The sequence below is a fragment of the Echeneis naucrates genome, chromosome 15 (genome assembly GCF_900963305.1).
Source record: "Echeneis naucrates chromosome 15, fEcheNa1.1, whole genome shotgun sequence".
NCBI classification, from domain to species: domain Eukaryota; kingdom Metazoa; phylum Chordata; class Actinopteri; order Carangiformes; family Echeneidae; genus Echeneis; species Echeneis naucrates.
The window spans coordinates 15,217,857-15,237,061 of NC_042525.1; the positions used below are offsets into that span (position 1 = coordinate 15,217,857).

General features: G+C 40.1%; 3 protein-coding genes across 3 annotated transcripts; 2 read left to right on the forward strand and 1 right to left on the reverse strand.

The window, feature by feature from the left end:
* The first annotated feature begins 537 nt into the window (after nt 1–537).
* On the forward strand, nt 538–5,209 carry LOC115055870 (elongation factor 1-alpha 1-like). The gene is made up of 8 exons (XM_029521909.1): nt 538–614; nt 1,808–1,988; nt 2,246–2,425; nt 2,611–2,907; nt 3,286–3,436; nt 3,526–3,782; nt 4,022–4,256; nt 4,393–5,209. Exons 2-8 carry the CDS (start codon nt 1,845–1,847, stop codon nt 4,515–4,517), a joined length of 1,389 nt encoding a protein of 462 aa, XP_029377769.1. The 5' UTR covers nt 538–614; nt 1,808–1,844; the 3' UTR covers nt 4,518–5,209.
* A 342-nt stretch (nt 5,210–5,551) lies between these two features.
* On the forward strand, nt 5,552–8,844 carry cgasa (cyclic GMP-AMP synthase a). Its single transcript, XM_029521500.1, has 5 exons — nt 5,552–6,362; nt 6,476–6,689; nt 6,853–7,119; nt 7,458–7,557; nt 8,036–8,844. The coding sequence occupies exons 1-5, from the start codon at nt 5,571–5,573 to the stop codon at nt 8,367–8,369; spliced, it is 1,707 nt and encodes a 568-aa protein (XP_029377360.1). The 5' UTR covers nt 5,552–5,570; the 3' UTR covers nt 8,370–8,844.
* A 1,623-nt stretch (nt 8,845–10,467) lies between these two features.
* On the reverse strand, nt 10,468–19,113 carry ddx43 (DEAD (Asp-Glu-Ala-Asp) box polypeptide 43). Its single transcript, XM_029521834.1, has 16 exons — nt 18,774–19,113; nt 18,554–18,609; nt 17,806–17,899; nt 16,996–17,160; nt 16,552–16,633; nt 15,755–15,914; nt 13,442–13,560; nt 13,154–13,264; nt 12,913–13,054; nt 12,581–12,681; nt 12,157–12,248; nt 11,904–12,027; nt 11,625–11,734; nt 11,310–11,448; nt 11,125–11,212; nt 10,468–10,626 (listed from the first exon to the last, which is right to left on the reverse strand). Exons 1-16 carry the CDS (start codon nt 19,111–19,113, stop codon nt 10,468–10,470), a joined length of 2,082 nt encoding a protein of 693 aa, XP_029377694.1.
* Between the last annotated feature and the right edge of the window lie 92 nt (nt 19,114–19,205).

A 19,205-nucleotide genomic window follows, 5' to 3' on the forward strand; every position in this document is an offset into this window, starting at 1 on the left:
CAGTCGTGCAGACAGACGCGCTGGAAGGAAGTTCACTTCATCGGGTTAATTTTAATCCAATTTGGGATCGTCTGAAAAAGAGGTGCACTTGCAGGTGACGCCTCAAACCAAACCATTAAAAAAAAAATAAATAAAAATCCATCTGTCCGTCTGAATAGACATCCAGCAACAAATACCTCCAGTCTATTCACCTCACACACCTTTGCAGAACAGCGACTAATGCAGATACAAAAACAGACTGTGCACACAACAGCTGACATTTTAAGGCCCTTCCAAGTTAGTTACAGTCCATCATTTCAAAGCCACAGCAGAACAAGGACAGGAGTACAAATAGCTGAGCACACATGCCGCCCTCCGTCACAGCTCCTGCCTCTGTGGCTAAACACTTGCACATGTTTAGGGACTACAGTCAGCGGATGGAAGCAGACGGTGTGTGTGTCCGATATTAAACTCGTTTGCGGCAACTTCTCCCGGTCCCTGCCTGTGATGCCGTGCAGCAGCGGGTGCGCGCAATTACGCAACACCCCCCGCCTGTCCCGAGCGCTCTGACAGGATCAGCGTCTCTCCTCGGCTCCTCCGGTCCAGCAGCCGACCTGACACCGGGCAGCTCTCAGGTACGACACGATTCAGTCTATTCATTGAGGGGACTCGGCTTTTGGTGCTGTGAGGGAAATGGACGGTGCTTTTCTTCAGCAGATCTGCGCGCTGGGGAATTACTATCTGTGATGCAGGAAGAAGCGCAGACGTTGCTTGGTAATGCGCATTCAGGGGATGTAGGCGAGCAGACGACAGAACATGGCGGAGGGATGGCATTTCAATTAAATCCTCCAGACTTTAGATCTACCGCGGTAGCCGGGCTGGTGTTTCAGGCTCTGTCCGGCGGTGGGATCATCCTGTGAACATGCAGGCGCACTGCGGCAGCCGTGGTGACGTTACACACCAAGGACGAAGTAAACAGGCGCAGGGAAAATGCTATTTGTCCTGAGTTCACCTGAACAAGTCTGGCCAACATCATCTGGGGGATTCATGTTACAGATGGAGGATTAAGTTACTGGCATTTCTAGCAGAAAGTAGATCCAGACAAAATATGTCACACACTGCTGGGGAAAAAAAAAAACTTTTTGGTGGATGTGTGATGTCTCATAATAGAGTTCACAACAGTGTGTACTCTGCATGAACCTGGAGGCAGTGCACTGCAGTGTCTGAGAAATGGCTGCTACACTGTCACTGGATAGGACCTGACAAAATGGTGGATTGGGGCTTGTGGGGAGGCTGTTTTCAGTGCGTCTGTGAGCAGAGGATGGTGCTGGGGTACATCAGAGCCATGTTGTCATGATCTGTCAGTGTACAGCAGAGAGAAGGGCAGTAGAGCAGGGCGATGGGCGGATGGATTGGGGAAATAGGAGCAGTGGGGGGGGGGGGAGGCAGACGGTTTTGTTCTTGGCGCAGTTCAGTGGCCATTGATACCATCACTAATCTTCTGAGACACTGATTACAAGAACACCTACTGCCAGTCAACAGCTCTCAATGTCAGAAACTTCAGTCAAACACATCCAGGGCCACTCAGATAATATAATCTGTGTAATAGTCAATTTATTTAAGGTCATAGAAACTTGTAAGAATTTAATTGTTGTAATTGTTCTTGTAAAACATGTCATCCTTTGAAATTCTTGATGTGCCAGTCATTTGAGAGGGTTTTTCTCTTTTTAAACACACTACAGTTTTCGACCTCGTTCAAAGGTTTGTGTCCCTCTCTGTAAACCACCTGTATATCAGCCTAACTCTAACTCAACCCTGGCTTTAACAGACAGCCCACCTTGCGACCTCAGCCACCGCCAGTCAACATGGGTAAGGAGAAACTCCACATCAACATTGTTGTGATCGGCCATGTGGACTCTGGCAAGTCCACCACCACAGGCCACCTCATCTACAAGTGTGGGGGCATTGACAAGAGAACCATCGAGAAGTTCGAAAAGGAAGCTGCTGAGGTAAAGGATTTTGGGAAAGTGCAAGGTGCCGCCGTGACTCAGCTCATATCTTCCCTCAACATCAGGAGTTCTTTCCCTGTGACTAAGATAAAAGGCATAAAGGCCTCAACAAATAGGAAAGAACAATATTATACAGCCTGATCACTGACTAATGCAACATCGTTAATGAGGAAGCAGGAAATCCTGAAAACAGCATATACTTAAAAAAAAAAAAACAACAACTATTTTTAATATGTTGCATAAATTTATTTGCTCAGATGGGGAAGGGGTCTTTCAAGTATGCCTGGGTGCTGGACAAACTGAAGGCAGAGCGGGAGCGAGGTATTACCATTGACATTTCACTGTGGAAGTTTGAAACAAGCAAGTACTACGTGACCATCATTGACGCCCCGGGCCACAGGGACTTCATCAAGAACATGATCACTGGGACCTCACAGGTCTGTAACATGAGTGCTCAGCCGTCCTGTGTGCATGCAGTGTGTGCCACTCTAGGATACTTACACTTACCTATAATAATTTATACTTAGAATAACAAAGACTTATTCCTTTGTACATGAGTAAAGAAGTAATAAAGGCAATAAGTGCAGTAGCTGTACTAATGTTTCATCTATTGCACCTTTAGGCAGACTGTGCCGTACTGATCGTGGCAGCTGGTGTGGGAGAGTTTGAGGCCGGTATCTCAAAGAATGGTCAAACCCGTGAGCACGCCCTGCTGGCCTACACCCTGGGAGTAAAGCAGCTCATTGTGGGCATCAACAAGATGGACTCCACTGAGCCAAACTACAGCCAGAAGCGGTATGAGGAAATTGTGAAGGAAGTGAGCACCTACATCAAGAAGATTGGCTACAATCCAGAAACCGTTGCCTTTGTACCAATTTCAGGCTGGAATGGAGACAATATGCTTGAGCCCAGCCCCAATGTAAGTACAACACATATTAATGCAAATGCTGCTAGAATCTCTGAGGTTACCCAGTTGCAGAGAAATTAGACCCAACTGCAGCCTTCTTCTTTCCAATTACACTTCTATTCCTTGATGTGTCTAATAACATTAGTCATAATAGGCTACATAGCAATCAAAGTAAAACAATAAAGGCAAAACCCCTGCAGACCTAAAGTATTGGTTATGGTTTTAACCCCTCTTTTAAAAAGAGGAATATGATGTTGATTCATTAGTATAGAAGTTTAAAAGCCTGAGCTAACGACAATTTTGGTCATTAGTAATTACTTAAGTATGCAGATATGGCATTACATTACAATTAAGAGTGTTTTAAAGGGCACATTATTTCTCCCTTTCTAGATGACTTGGTTTAAGGGGTGGAAAATCAATAGGAAAGAAGGCAATGCATCAGGGACCACTCTACTGGAGGCTCTGGATGCTATCCAGCCTCCCACCCGTCCAACAGACAAACCTCTGCGTCTGCCCCTGCAGGATGTCTACAAGATAGGAGGTACTAGAAACACTGATTTTGATGCATTTATCATTTGTCAGTATAGGGACTACTTTATGCTGATGTTGACCTTTTCCCCTCTTTCTCAGGTATTGGAACGGTGCCTGTAGGCCGTGTGGAGACAGGCATACTAAAGCCTGGTATGGTGGTAACCTTTGCTCCCGTCAATGTGACTACTGAGGTGAAGTCTGTGGAGATGCACCATGAGGCACTGTCTGAAGCCCTCCCTGGTGACAATGTGGGCTTTAATGTTAAAAATGTGTCCGTGAAGGACATTCGACGTGGCAACGTGGCTGGCGATAGCAAGAACGACCCGCCACAGGAAGCTGCCAACTTCACTGCACAGGTAAAAACTGCACAGGACCTATTTTCACAACTTAAAGATGAGCATCATTCAACACATCCAGCTCAAGTCTGAAGTCATTTTAGCCTGAGAAGAAACTTGTTTACTTATAACTTCAATTAAAATCTTTAAAGTTAACTTAGCCCCATAATGTTTACCATACCACCCACAGTGTAGGTGTGTTTGGTTTAGACTGGCACAAAATGAACTTCTGAATTATTATCATACCCTTTGCTTTGCAGGTGATCATCCTAAATCATCCAGGCCAGATCAGTGCTGGTTACGCTCCAGTGCTGGACTGTCACACTGCTCACATTGCCTGCAAATTTGCAGAGCTCAAGGAAAAGATTGATCGCCGCTCTGGCAAGAAGCTGGAGGACAACCCCAAATCCCTCAAGTCTGGAGATGCTGCCATTGTGGATATGATTCCTGGCAAGCCAATGTGTGTTGAGAGTTTTTCTGAGTACCCTCCACTGGGTAAGCTCAACTAAAAATTTGTTGAATTACAGCAGGGACAGTCCCTCATCAAATACTTTTGGACTTAACTGTAAGTTAGGCGGGTTCTTACAATCAACAAAAATATACTTTTATCCTTGTCCTCTTAACCCTGCAGGTCGTTTTGCGGTGCGTGACATGCGTCAGACTGTGGCTGTCGGTGTGATTAAAGGTGTGGAGAAGAAGGTCTCCACCACTGGTAAAATTACCAAGTCTGCCCAGAAGGCCCAGAGGAACAAATGAATGTTGTGCTACTCTGCCGACCCTAAGGTCTCCCATGGCAGGACATCAGTCATCCAACTCCATCCTACAATTGGCTGCTTCAACTTAATAATCAAAGACTGGTTAATCATCACAATGCATCGCAAAAGCATTCGAAGGAAAGAACAACATTTAGCTCTGTAGTCCTTGGGGCAGTAAACCTGACCATATTTCAATGGTTAGATTACCATTACATACCACGTAATATTAAACAGGTAGTTTTAAATGTTCACTGGTGATTTAGTTAGTTAAGGGCAATACCTTTCCTTTCTGTGGTACTCAGACTTTGAACAAGTAGAGATACTGTAATTTATCGTGTCTGTAGCTCTCTGGAGTGCAGATACTGGTCTCTTTATATGGTGTGTCGTCTTGCTTTTAGTGTTTGTTACTATACGGTGCTGTGTAAGAGCCTATGGCACGAGGTTAAAACTATTTTCCTGAGTAGTAGATTAGTAGAACTTTGTGATTTGTTGTGTTGAAGCTTTAAATGGAATTTAAAATAAATTGTCCAGTTTTGTCCTTCCTGGTGGGTTTAGAGTTGGCCACTAGTTAATTCTTGAAGCACTTTGATTGACATTTTGCTAACTTTGCACTTGCACTGGAAAAGTTTAAATTGGTATAAGCTACTGCACCTTATTGTAAGATGGCATGAGCCTCTTTGCAACATTAAACATCTTTCAACCAAAATATTTGTTTTTCGTCATTTTTTCTGAGGAAACTCAAAGAAGTGACAGCTGCCTTACTATCCACACGTTTGTCCACAAGGTGTAGCCATTTGTGTAGGAATAAAATTACTAGTGTAAAGTTATTTTCAAACAATTTTTTAAGAGGATCATGGAAATAAAAAAAAAAATGCATAATGTGTTCAGTTCATAAATCTATCATGGAAAAAAAATGACTGAATAGAATTTGCACAAAGAAGCAGCTTAAAGGCAGCCTGCCAAGTACTTCAGTGGGTGTGTTCTCATACGCAACCCGGAAAAAGACAGCCTGGTATTACAGGCAGAGAAGTTTAGCTCCGGTTGTCACACCATCATGACTGGGAGAGGAAGACCACGCAAGGCAGAGAAGACAAATGGTGCCGAGAGCAAAACCACACAAGAAGAAATGAAAAAAGCTGTAACCAGATCTCGAAGGAAAAACGTTACAGAGGAGAAGCATGATGACACAGCAAAACCAAAGGAAATGGATCAGACAAAGGCAAACCACACTCCGGCAAAACCATCTGTACCGGGTGCGCGAAGAGGAAAGACCACAAAGCATACCACAGAAGAGCTCAACAAGCAGCAAAGGACACCGTCAGATGACACAAGAGGTCCTGTAAAAGGTACAAAAGCCAAAACCTGTAGTGACAGGGCCAAATCTGCAGAGGAGATAAAAGGAGAGCAACAAGAAACTCCAAAGGACACCACAGAGGTTTCAGTGGAGACCACAAAACCAAGAAAATGTCCTCTCAATTCCAAATCAACAAAACACTTTGAGGAGACAATGACAACACAATCAGAGACACCAAATTCCATCACACAGGAGTCTTTCAAGATCACAGATTCAAAAGCACATAATGGCAAAGCCAAATCTGCAGAAAAGTTCAGAGAGGAGGCAATGAAGGACCAGCAAGAAACACCTAAACACACTACAAATCCTGAAATTGACAGCATCCTCTACACAACTCTGGAAAAATTGAAAATTAGGAAAAATGACAAAGCAAATGCATCAGAAATCATCAATCCTGCCAAAAAAAAAATATTTGATCATGTGAAACAGAACATTGAGTGGTTTAAAGAAGTGGAATCAGTACCTACCGGAAGTTATTATGAAAATCTGAAGGTAATTCACTTTTGTTCTGAACTCCATCAAACCATTAATTTGTTAGCTAATCTGCTGAGGACAGATGCATATCATGGTACAATTTGTGGCGACTCTGTTGATATTGTATACAGATTTCTGATCCTGATGAATTTGACATTATGCTGGCTATTCCTCTTGAACGGGTGAACATCAGATCCTTTGGAGAAGATGGTGCCTATTTCAGTGTGGGGTTAAAACGTGGCAACAGCCCTCTGAAGAAATTTCAGGAGAATGAGACTTTATCTGCTAGCAAAATGCTCAGTGAGTTCAGAGAAGAGGTGAAAAAATGTGTCAAGGAACTTCCAGGCAAGTACCAGAATTGAAATGTTTGCATTGTTGGGAAGAGGGCCGACTTGGTTAGGAACCAGTCACTGAGGCTGTGATTAAAGCAGTCATATCAACATCTTGGCAGTATGTTCATTCATAGCTGACCAGGTCTAATGAAACTATTTCTTGTTTGTTATTTCAGGATGGCAAATGGCAAAAATGAAACAAGGCTGTCCTGCTGTGACCCTGACTGGACCAAGGGTTAATGCTGATTCAGAACCCATTTCACTAGATGTTGTTCTCTGTCTTAAAGTTAAATCAAGCTGGCCAGAATTTACCCATGATGGCTTTCAAATACAGCGCTGGCTGGGAACTAAAGTGATGCAAGAATACAAGCGAAAGCCCTATTATTTCGTCGCAAAACATGAAGGCGATGGTGAAGACGAACATGATGGAATCAAAGCTAAAGGTGAGACAGAACAAATCACATCATGATTAATAGAAACAAATTGCTGGCTATTAACAAGTGCATTATGCCTTCACAAATCATGAACCACTTCTTACTGAAATACTTTAAGAAATGATACAATATGTAGTAATGTGACAAAAGAGACTTCAGCCATAGAAGGTCCTTTGGTGACAAAATTTATATGAAAATTACTCAACCTTCAACTTCCAAAGAATCTTGTTCTGGTACCACTTTACAATAATTCTAACAGCTTATAAACATTAAAATGTAAACGTGTAAATTCTTTATATGGGTAAAGTGGTTTCTTTGTTTTATTAATTTTGTCTTCTACAATGTAGATGTTTGGAGGATTTCATTCTCTCATATCGAGAAGGACATTATGAGGAATCACGGATCAGAGAAGACATGCTGTGAAAGAGAGGGTAAACGCTGCTGCAGGTTAGATTTACAGATTTCCTTTACCCCCCCATCCAAACCCAGCATTTTCTGCAGGGTTCACCAACTTTAATGCAAGAGTTTTTAAGGTTTATTATATCTGTTCCACAATCACACGAGACAAATTATGAAGGTTTCCTCCCAGTATCCCCCACCACTATACAACACTACTTTCTCATGATAAAATGTGATCAGTTTGACTCGGATATGGGTTAAAAATCGAATTTCAACTCATTAACAATGATCAATAAATCGACACATTAATTTTTACATACATTTGAGATTTGAAAAATGACTTTTTTTGTGACTGACTACAGATGTTTTTAAAGGAATCTCAAAAGTCAAGTTTTGAATTAAATAGGGTAAAACACCATTTTGTTTATTTAGTGTTAAATTAATAACAAAGCTATATTGGAAAGAATTTTCATATCACCACCCTAACTGCCATTAACTCTGTGTTCCTTCCTCTGTGTTCATACAGGAAGGATTGTTTGAAGCTCCTGAAGCACCTCCTCAGTCTGCTAAAAGAGAAGAAACCCCGTTTATTTAGCAAATTCTGCTCCTACCATGCCAAGACCACCCTCTTACATGCTTGCTGCCTGAGAGTTAGAGACAGTGACTGGGAGGCAGAAAGTCTGAGCCGTTGTTTTATCCAGCTCCTGCAAGACTTTCTAGGCTATTTGGAGAAAGGTGTACTTCCTAACTTCTTTATAAAACGTCAAAATCTTCTCGCTGGTATTGAGCAGAAAAACTACAAAAAGCTGGCTTGTTGTATCAAGGAGGAGCTTGAAAAAGGCTTTCCAATTTTCATGTGAAAGCTTCACATCAAGTAAATTGTGACTTACCGTAATTTCCGGACTATAGAGCACACAGTAAAATTAGCTGCACCCGCTAACTTTAAATCAGAAAAACAGTTTTGTACATATATAGGCTTCAGGTGTCAGAAACAGGGACGCCACTAGGATTGAGAGATCGAAAAAACCTTCATATATCCATCTAGCCAATGAATAGAAAGACAGTTTAAAATTTCCCACGTCAAAACTAACGCTACAATGCGTTTTCACTCGCAAATTGAGAATACCAACAATACTGATATTGTGTTGAAATATTGGGAGGCTTAGGAATATTTTAGGGGGGCCTAAAACGCACCTAAAAATTCCCCTGTTCGGAAATGGCATATGGCAGGAATTATTCCACAGAAAGATTTTGCCTTTTCGCCAGATCGATCAACTCTAACTTGAAAGCTGCATCATATGCATTGCTTTATGTGTTTTCCATGATATGGGTGTGTGCATGAAACGCAAAATAAATGACCTATCTGAAGAATTTAGTGCGGGTGCCTTTAATTTAATTTAAACAATTTCATTGGTCTGCTGTGACCTGTTGGGTAATTTCATTGGTCTGATGTGACGCTAAATGTATTGGCGGCATGAAGCTCGTTACCCGTAAATGTCCATAAATTAGCCGTGGGGTTCAAAGCATGTGAAAAAAGTTGCGGGTTATAACCCGGAAATTACGGTATGTTCCCATCCTATAATGTTTGAAATATCCTTCAAATAAACACTAAATCCAGCACAATCTTGAAAACCTATCCATGTTTGAACTATTTAATAATTGTGTTTATCAAAGCCCCTGTTAAAAACGTTTTTGCTTTCTACACCAGTATGAGTACTATATTAAAACTGGATGATAAAAATAATGGAGATGAAATGATAAATACATTTTTATTGAACTAATAAAATTCAAATTTATTTGTCAATAGCCTCAACAATTGCATCTTAAATTTAGGGTCAAGTTAATCTAAAAAAAAAACACATTAGTAATGTGCCATGAAGAGAAGCAGAAAGAATCATAAATGGCCAGATTCTGAATGAGATTATGAGCTGATATAACTTTGAAAAATAAGAAAATGCAGTTAGACATGGGTGGATGAAATAAGACCTGATTTGTCTGCCTGCATGATGTGCCTTCTTTCCCTTCTATTGTGCAATGCATTGTAAACTAATAATTTAAGACATATTGTGTGTCCTTTCTCCCTTTTTCCACTACCAGCCTTATAGAAAAATGCAAGACATAACAGCATCTTACCTGAAGTTGGGGTGACAGGTCATACAGCAGATGGCCATACCAATCTGTAATGTCAAAAATGAAACGCTGCCTGAATACCCAGTTTCCACTCTGGTTACTGCTCAATTTCAGTGGAGAATTATCAATGAAGAGAATTAACGTTGGGACCTATTGTCGCATTATTTATTGCCTGTATTTAATATGAAATCTTACATTGTCAGTCAGTCTGTCCATACATTGCAGACAAGCCATTTAAACTGATGCAGGCCAACATTTCCTGGGAAAAACATAATTTGAGTGTTATTGAAGTAACTACTACTTCCAGATTTCAATTATCATAGTAAATTAATTACCTTAAGTATTTTCCAGACAGATCCTTCCCAGGAATGTGGAAATAAGGATGTGAACGATGTGAAGTAAATTCAATTTTTACACATGGTGAATTTCTTAAACTGATACAACTGTCTTGTCTGTTTCAAAGAATGATTTATTGGACAGATTTTCTTCTGCCCAAATAAAAATAAAAAAAGTAACAAACATTTTTAAAACAGGAGGGCATAATGAGGTGCCTCTTAATAACAAATGTTACTCAAACACATTTTCAGTCAAAAACTATCAACTGAAACAAGAAAATGAAACATCCATTCAAAGGAAATTACAACAAAGGCAAGACAAAAGCTAAGGAAATTAACATATGTGCTATTAGAATACCACACTGATAAATTACTTTCAATGTGTTAACACTGTGTCGGAGATTTGACATTTAACCTCTGTACTTTAATACTGACAATATGAATCCATTTGAAGTGCAGGAAATCTAGTTTGTGTGGACTCCATCCACATGCATTAGAATCCCCAGTTCTTGCCTCGATCCCTGCCTTCTCTCCTCCCCCAGCTTCCTCCCTCTCTTCCTCGTCCAGGTCCTTTCATTGAATTGAACATTTCCTTCTCCCTCTTGTGCTTCTGATATCTCTCTGCCATGAGCACAAGCTCTTCAGGAACATCCTGTACAGGTTTCACAATGATTACCTACACTTTCCAATTCAATTATTTAAGGTTGCAAATATAGCTTGGAAATTAACTCTTTCCTGTTTTATTAACTTGAATTATTGGGATATAGATATATATATAGATAGATAGATATAGATAGCTATATATAGATAGATATATAGATAGATAGATATAGATAGCTATATATAGATAGCTAGCTAGATAGCTAGATATATATATATTTTTTTATTTATTTATTTATTTTTAATTTATCCCCCCCCCCCCCCTCAAATAATAATAAAAAAAAAATCTAACAAAAACATCTCAAACCATTTTATGCATGTGCCATTTATAAAGTGAGGCCAATTCCAGTAAACATACTTTGGTCTGTTCATTTTATTGTTGGTCAATCAAAATGGAATGGGAGATTTTAAGCATCTCATGAGTCACTTAATGACTTACTGTGTTTCCCATCACACATATTTTACACTGAATAGAAAAATGTGTGCTAACCTGTCCTGCCCGCTCCAGGATGTTAATCAGTTCAGGGGCCATTCTCCAGTCATCTCTTGTTACCAGGGTTACAGCTGAGCCTGAACGACTGGAGCATAAATACACTGACATGTCAAACTAAACAAACAAAAAAAAAGAAAACACAACCAGCCACTGCCAGTGACTTTTAAACATGCGACCCTTACCCAGCTCTGCCTGTGCGGCCCACACGATGAACGTACTCCTCTATGTTACGTGGGAAATCATAATTAAAGACATGTGTTATATCATGGACATCTAACCCTCGGGATGCCAGATCTGTAGCAACCAGGATGCGAACTCGACCTGGAAAGTGATGAAACATATTGTTCCACTTTATTCTGTGGACAGTTTGATATTTGAGCTTTGCTGAAAGAGTGCTAGCTAAACCGAAATCTGTCAGAAGCATTGAAAGTGTTTCTTTTTTGCCCCTCCCCCCCAAAACATTTTTTTTAAATAAATAATTTCATACTGTAACATACTCTCTTTAAAGTCATTCAGCGCTTCTTCACGGTCACGCTGCTCACGGTCACCATGGAGACTTTGCACAGCTAGACCATGTAGACACATGTCACTGGACAGATCATCTGCCCTGAGATTATATGCAAAAAAACACAAATACAAAATTGTTTGTGTGTGCATGTAGTACACACTGTCCACATAATTGTGTGGTTTTTACAAGACACTGTGGATTTTTCTTAAAAACCACCTTGGTTTAGCATTTAACCAACTTGGTTCAAATCTTATTTCACACAACTTACTTGAGTTTCTTGCCAACAAAGATGAGGACTTTATCCTGGGGGAGCATGTTCCTGATGAAGTCAAATAAGTAGGACTTTTTCTCTTCTTCATGTACTATCAGTATTGTTTGCTGCACTGTGTTAACTGCCTAAAAGAAACACAACAACTACCGTTTATTTCATAGCAGAGACTCATCCAAGACTTTGTGACTCCAGTGTTCATATGGTCGATAGAAAAATATACCCAGTCCAACAGCTATACAGACAAGTCCACTTGCCAGTAAGTCCAGTGTTCCCACGTAGACCATCATGGGATTTCTTAGGTATGATTTGGCCAATCGTCTCACACCAGTGGGCCATGTGGCACTAAAACATGGAGGTTAATGGAAAAAGTCTTAAATTCTTTGCTGAATTTTGTATGTGTCAATGACGATCTCCATTGCACCCTTGTATGATACAAACTAAATGTATGAAGGGGTTATTTGTTGTATAATGACTTCATGAAAACGCAGATCAATTCTACAAAGTTGTGATAAAGGGTTTTGTTCTCTGTAGCCAGTGAGTGCTTTCATCAGTATTACCCTGCAAGACTCCTCAAACTGTAGTTTATGTAAGCAACACTTGATGGTTCACGTACTCAATATAAATGTTCTCATTCTGGATTGTTCACGTAGTGCTTAATGTGACTTGACTTGTACCTGGTCATGACAGTCTGTCGGTCTGGGCGGATGTCCAGGAGAATCTTCATAATCTGAGGTTCAAAGCCCATATCTAACATACGGTCGGCCTCATCCAGCACCTTTCCACAGTAAGCAGAGCAATTGCAATAAAATAACTACACACAACATTTAAGAAGCTTTTGATTCTCTGATTCTTCTCAGATTCCCAGTGGTGTCAAACTTGTAGCTACCACAAAATGATAGAAAGAGCTATATTATAGACAGTTGACACCAACATTTCAAAGCTTATCATAAAAAAACAAACAAACAAACAAACAAAAAAACAAAAATGCAAAAGACAAACAGCTGACCAAGTAGGTGATGGTGTGAAGATTGATGAGCTCATTCATCTGTAGATCATTTAGTCTGCCTGGTGTTGCAATCACTATGTCCACCCCACTCTTCACCAGGTTGACCTGGCCTCTCCTATCCCCCCCACCATAGATACAGATACTAAGAGAGGCAACAGAAAGAAATTCATGATTATGTTGACTCTACATTGAAATTAATTACTATTTCAAAGATCCTTAATGACTCATAAGGCTGTGATACCTTTTGTAGTCCTTGTAGCGGTATTTGTTGCACTCTGTCTCAATTTGCAGGGCCAGCTCTCTGGTGGGAGTCAACACTAACATACCTGGACCACCATGCTCAGCCCTGGGACTAGAAAGGGAGGAAAGAATGAAGTACAAAATGAGAAAGGCTTTGGCAGTCAAGCAAACACGACCAAAATAAAAGGAGGTAAGTAATAAATTGACAGTTCAAATGGCATTAAGCATTATTCTTACATACAAAAGGAAAAATAATATATGCAAAGTAAGTAACAATTCTTGCACTCACACAGGCTGTCCATCCATATGTATAAACCCTGGCAGCAGGTAAGCCAGAGTTTTCCCTGTTCCTGTCTGAGCAATGCCTATCAGGTCCTCCCCACTCAGCAACACAGGCCATGCCTGAGACTGGTAACAAAACAAACATGATGAAGGTAGGGATATCTTTAAGTTGGAGAATTTAAGTAGGTAATGCTTAAGGCATTTTTCAATAGTATAATTCCATAGAAACAAATACAACTGTTATTTACTACCAAAAAAGTTCAATGGCTATGCATTTATGTTGTTTTATTCATTTGTTCAGAAATAGAAACAAGAAAAGATGGCAAAAGACTTGTGGGGTAGTCAAAGATTGGAGCCTATTCTTGATGAGCAACAGTCAAATACATCTTCCATAGAGAATTGATAAATGCATCCACTGAACAGGTTGGTTTACATAACAATCTAACCACACAGGTGTGTGGTGTGTGAGTGCCAATGAAGAGTGAGCCAAGCCAAGGGTGGGGCAGTACAGCAACAGACTTGTCAAACTGACTGCATTACACAGAACCAGCAGGGCAGCTACATGAAAAGACAGGGCATTGATAATGCATTCCATCTGATAAAACCTCTTATTGAGAAATGAAAGTAAAAATCTGAACGAGATGCAGCAGTTTCATTTCTCTGTGCAATTTACTGTAACATAAGTGACGAAAGCAACACTTCCTGCCTATGAGGCCCTGGAAAACTTGGGAAACATACCCACATATCTTTCCAGTATGTCATTGTGCGAATAAACCATGTTCATACTTGCTTATCTGTGAAGTCTGTATTTAATGGCGTTGGCTGAGCTTGGATAGCACTTTAGTCAACTGTGGTTCTTTTTAAATATGCTTTATAAATAAATTTGACTTTATATTGATCTAATGTGACTGCTCTGATTGACATTTAGGAATGATACAGAGACATGCTTAATGTTTTAAACTGGCTTCTGTAGCATTGGTCTAGTAAGTGAGAAAGTGAGAAAAAAAACCTGCAATTGTCGTGGCCACTACAATTGCCTACAGCTGTCTCATATGATGTGATCCTCACTATGCGTGCGTGTGTGTATATATATATATATGACTCCAGATATCCAATCAGATATTCAGATATCAGATCCACTGAACAGCAAAACAGTTTAAATTGGTAAATTTCACCCAAGGAAATGTTTAACGTGATGTAACTCGTAAGTTATCAGGAGGACAGATGTGTAAATATACAAGCATAAAGAGACCTTAATTGTAGAGCATTTTTGTCTCAATAGAAACCTGTCTCATATTAAAGGTATGTCACTCTCTCGTTTTACATAATCACCTTCTAGATAAAGACATGAATCAGCAACTTAAGTGATTAAGAAAGTGAAATGAGGTTTCAAAACTTTATCAAAAGGATAAGAAATCTCCTTTCATTTCTGCTTTCTGTGGAGATAAATAGCACAGAGTTTAATGTAGAATGAAAAAAAAAAAGTTACATTATTTCCCGTCAAGACTTCTGTTAATGTGGGCGTTTCCAAAAATGTATCTTCACACCTTCATGGGGATTGCCCAACAGACACCATGAACAAGAGATGGATAATGCCAGGTTTTGGATTAAACAGCTTGAAATAATGGATATAAAGTAATCTCCATGACTGACAGGAAAATACATTCACAAACTAATTAATCCAAACTATTACTATGTTGGTAACTTCAAACAATACAAATGATTTCTTATGAGTTTCAGGCTCTTTAGTCTACACTCTCTGTGTAATGTGTGATTTATACTTGGTGCCATTCTCTTAGTATAGCCCATGAGACAGTGCATTGTTCCTTTCAGGTAATGTTTTTTTCTGCCTGTGGAAAAGCTGTGTCAGAGGATTTATGCGACGAACAAGCGCATAAACACTGTGGTAGCATTCAGAGCTTTTCTTAAATAATGTCGTTTCTGTTGAGACATTTCAATCCAAATCAATGTGTACCTGCTGATGCAATAAACAGAAGGAGATCACCAGTCATCACAACAAAGCTTTTTGGGACTACGGATATCTTTTTCAAAATGTTTTGGGAACCATTTCAGATTTGTTGCACTATTTCGATCTGAACCAAAATGGTGGACCAACTAACTAACTGACTGACAATTCAACCAACATTATTCTACTTTTTGGACCATGCTATTCACATTTATCAAATTTTAAAAGACGAGTGTGTTTCAATATTTATACCGTTTCATACATTTGACCAAAGTACTTAAAAGCAGCCATATTTGATCTGCTACAGGTTTATCTTGTCAATATAGTTGACATATACATTTGCCCTAAATGTACCTGAATGGGGGTTGGTTTGACAAAACCAACTCGGTTAATATTTTCCATGATCTCTGGATAAAGCTCAAAGGCCTCCAGGAAAGTGCGACAGGGATTTGGAAAAGGTCTCTTCTCCCCCTCCTCCTTTAGGTCATCCACAAAGATATTGTTATTCTCCTTCCTGCAAGAAAGATAAACGAACAAAAACATTGAGGGATTGTTTACAAGGTTGGAGTGGTATATTCCAAACCACAATCTCAAATTATAAGGAATAATTTAGCTGTAGTTTATTTTTCAGAAACCATATTTAATCCAAACTATGCAAGGGTTCAAAAACATCAAGCATATCAGCTGTATACTTTCTCATTTATTTCCTTTGTTTAAAAGTTGAAAAGAGAATATTTAATTTAAAATCCAAACCTAAATTAAATGTGTAACAGTTTGACCGAGAAAAGTGTAACTGAATGAAATAAAGATGTTTTTTTTTTTTTTTTTGTCCTCTACAGATTTCTACCATTGTAATTTCCAGGTTGGCAACAACATTTTCTGTTTCCCTTAGCAATGCACACTCAGACTTACTGTGAGGCCCTGTCATCCTATGATTTGTCTGCATCTCAAAGTGTGTGTGTACACGTGTGTGCATGCACAGGAGTTGACGAGCATAAAAAGGAAAGCTAACACGAGTTGGTGATGTGTGTGAAAGCCTGTGAAATCCTGGAGGGACTGCCTAGCAGATAGAGTGGATATTTCTGGTGCTTTTAAAAAAAAACAAAAAAAAAAACACCCTTAACATACTAAAATAAATCACTTAAATTTACCTCCATTCCTTGACTTCCTCAGATGTAAGCATGGATACACTCTTTGCCTCGGTGTAAAACTTCTTCTTTAGAGGTGGGAGATCTGAAAGAGGTTGAAAATATTACAGGAATATTTTTAAGGCTTGGATTAGTACCATTTGTTTTCTTGCATAAGGAACTATAATTCTTGTTCCATAAGACTAAACAAATCAACAAAAAGGGAAAGAAAAGGAAGCAGTGGTTATAACAGGTTTGTTTCTGCTTTGCATTCCATCCCACTGTAGACTTAACAGACATTCACCCAAAAAAGCTACAGGAGTCGCAATCCCATTCACTTTTTTTGAGTCATAGTTTGACATAAACTTAATCATACAGCACAAGAAACAAATCAATGACAGCTATATCAAATGTCCACTTGCATGGACAGTAGTTTCAGTACAGTGGTAGAACAATATAAACTCCCACCCTTCCATTTCAGCTCCTCATACTTGTCCTTGTTCTCCCGGATGTGGTTCCAGTCTATGGCTACACTGACAGGAGGAACATTGGCAGTCTGTAATTGTGAAGCAGTCCAGACAGAGCGGTTCCTTCCTCCATCACCTCCCCCATAGTCTCTCACCCCTCCAGGACCTTTGGGGGAGGGGGGGGGGAAACAGTATGCTGCAGGAAGTTTGTGTTAATTTTTAAATACAATAAAAAGTGTAACTGAGCATAAGCAGCTAACCGAAGCTAATGATCATAATGAAGACAAAAGATCAATGTGGAAATAAACAGGCCTTGAGGTCACTCCTTCCTCTGACAGACATCTACTTTACTAGAGGCCTTTGGGACAATATTAATATAAAGCAATGTTACAGTCAAGATTAAAGTGTTGATCTTCATATCACTTCCCTACTTCTTATTCCAGCAAAAGTGACTATGCAGACACCCTTGAAGTGAATAAATTTACAGCTGAAAGTGACAAGGGTGCATTCAGTCAGGCCAATGGAGGTGTGGTAGATGTCATTCTGTATGCCTATTGTTTACAGAGTTTTCTTATTATTCAAAGCTTTAATGCACAAAGCAAAAGTCAAAGAGAATTTTGTCCCATGCAGCCCCATTTTTAGGTTGATTTCTAACAATGAATTAAGATCTTGATCCTGAAACATCAAGTCAAAAAAAAAACCAAAAACAAAACAAATGCAGCTTAAGACACACATGCTGGAATCTTTTTGAGATCAAGGTCAACATTTTCTATACAGATGACTTTACCATTGCGAAATCGAGAGATGCAACCTGCCACCAGGTCTTCAATCTTCTCCTTTGCTTTCTGCTGGGCAGCAGAGGACCCAAAGATGACAACTTCCCCTTCACAGTCTCCTTTGTTTATCTAAAAAGGAACAGCTAAATGACATAGCAGATAAAGCAAACCACAGTGTCTGTGCATCTGAAACAGTACCAGTAACTATGTAATGGAAGCAATGCAGGACTGCAGCACTGTAGTCAAGTCTTGATGCCATTTCTAGTAACATACATGCCATAATGTTAAAGCCTCTTTTATATCCAACAAATACGTTTCATTCTTAATCTATTATGAAATGTATTACAATACACAGCTCTACATACTGACCAGTTCAAAGTCTGAGGATGAGTTACAGGAATTTAGTGCTTGATCTGTATTGATAAAAACACAACATTCCCCTGACGGTTTATCACTTTCAATTTTCTGCGGAGTTCGGATAATTTGGATGTGGTCTTTGAGTTGACTTGTACTTGGCACATAGGACATCAGCAAGATAAGTCCCATCAGTGATTTTCACATGGTGAAAAGTGCTTACTCTATGAGCAGTTCAGTCCAGTTTATTATCATAGATTGGTATTTTCAAATTCAGAGCTACTTGATTGCAAGCTTTGGTTACAGATGATGGTTTATATCATTCTAACAAAGAAGTGTGGCTCTCTTCTGCCACGTGGTCGAGACATTGTCATTACAGCCAAACGAAATGATGCCTTTATAGTTTTACACTGAGGTTGATAAACATACTTTGATTCTTGCACCAGTGCTCTCTTCAAGTTCACGGATCTTGGCTCCTCCACGACCTGCAACAGGATTCAGATGAGTTTCAGAGTCAGACGAAACCCCCTGAGATCTGAACACCCCGCAGATAAAACCGACAGGGGGTGTGGGGCTGAGTTAGCCTAGCTAGCTAAAAGCCTGACAAAAAAAACCAAAACAAAACAAAACTGTACTTCTAAAAACTCGCCTATTACTCTCCCAACTAAGGCATTTTCCACAGTGACAGTCACAGGCAGAGAAGAGCCTGCTTGTCCGCCGCCAAAGGGTCGTCGGCCCGGGCCTCTGCGGTCCGAATCCGGGGAGGACGCCCGGCCTTGGCCTCCACCTTTGGGGCCTCTGGAGTGGCCTCTGGACGGACCGCTTTGAGCTACTCTCCGCTCCCCCGACCAGCTCCCTCTCACACCAAAATACAAATTATCCGGTTGAAGGTCATTGCGGGGCAATTTCGATTCAAGTGGCGGGGATTTAGGGGCAGGTTTGCAGATGGCGGCGCCGTCTCCGTCGTACTCTTCTTCCCAGTCGGACATTTTAAATTAGCCTGAGCACCTGTTAGCTCCCCAATTAACCTTCAACTGCCCGTCACACCTTCACTTCCTTTCTGTTAGCTCGGACTTCCGAC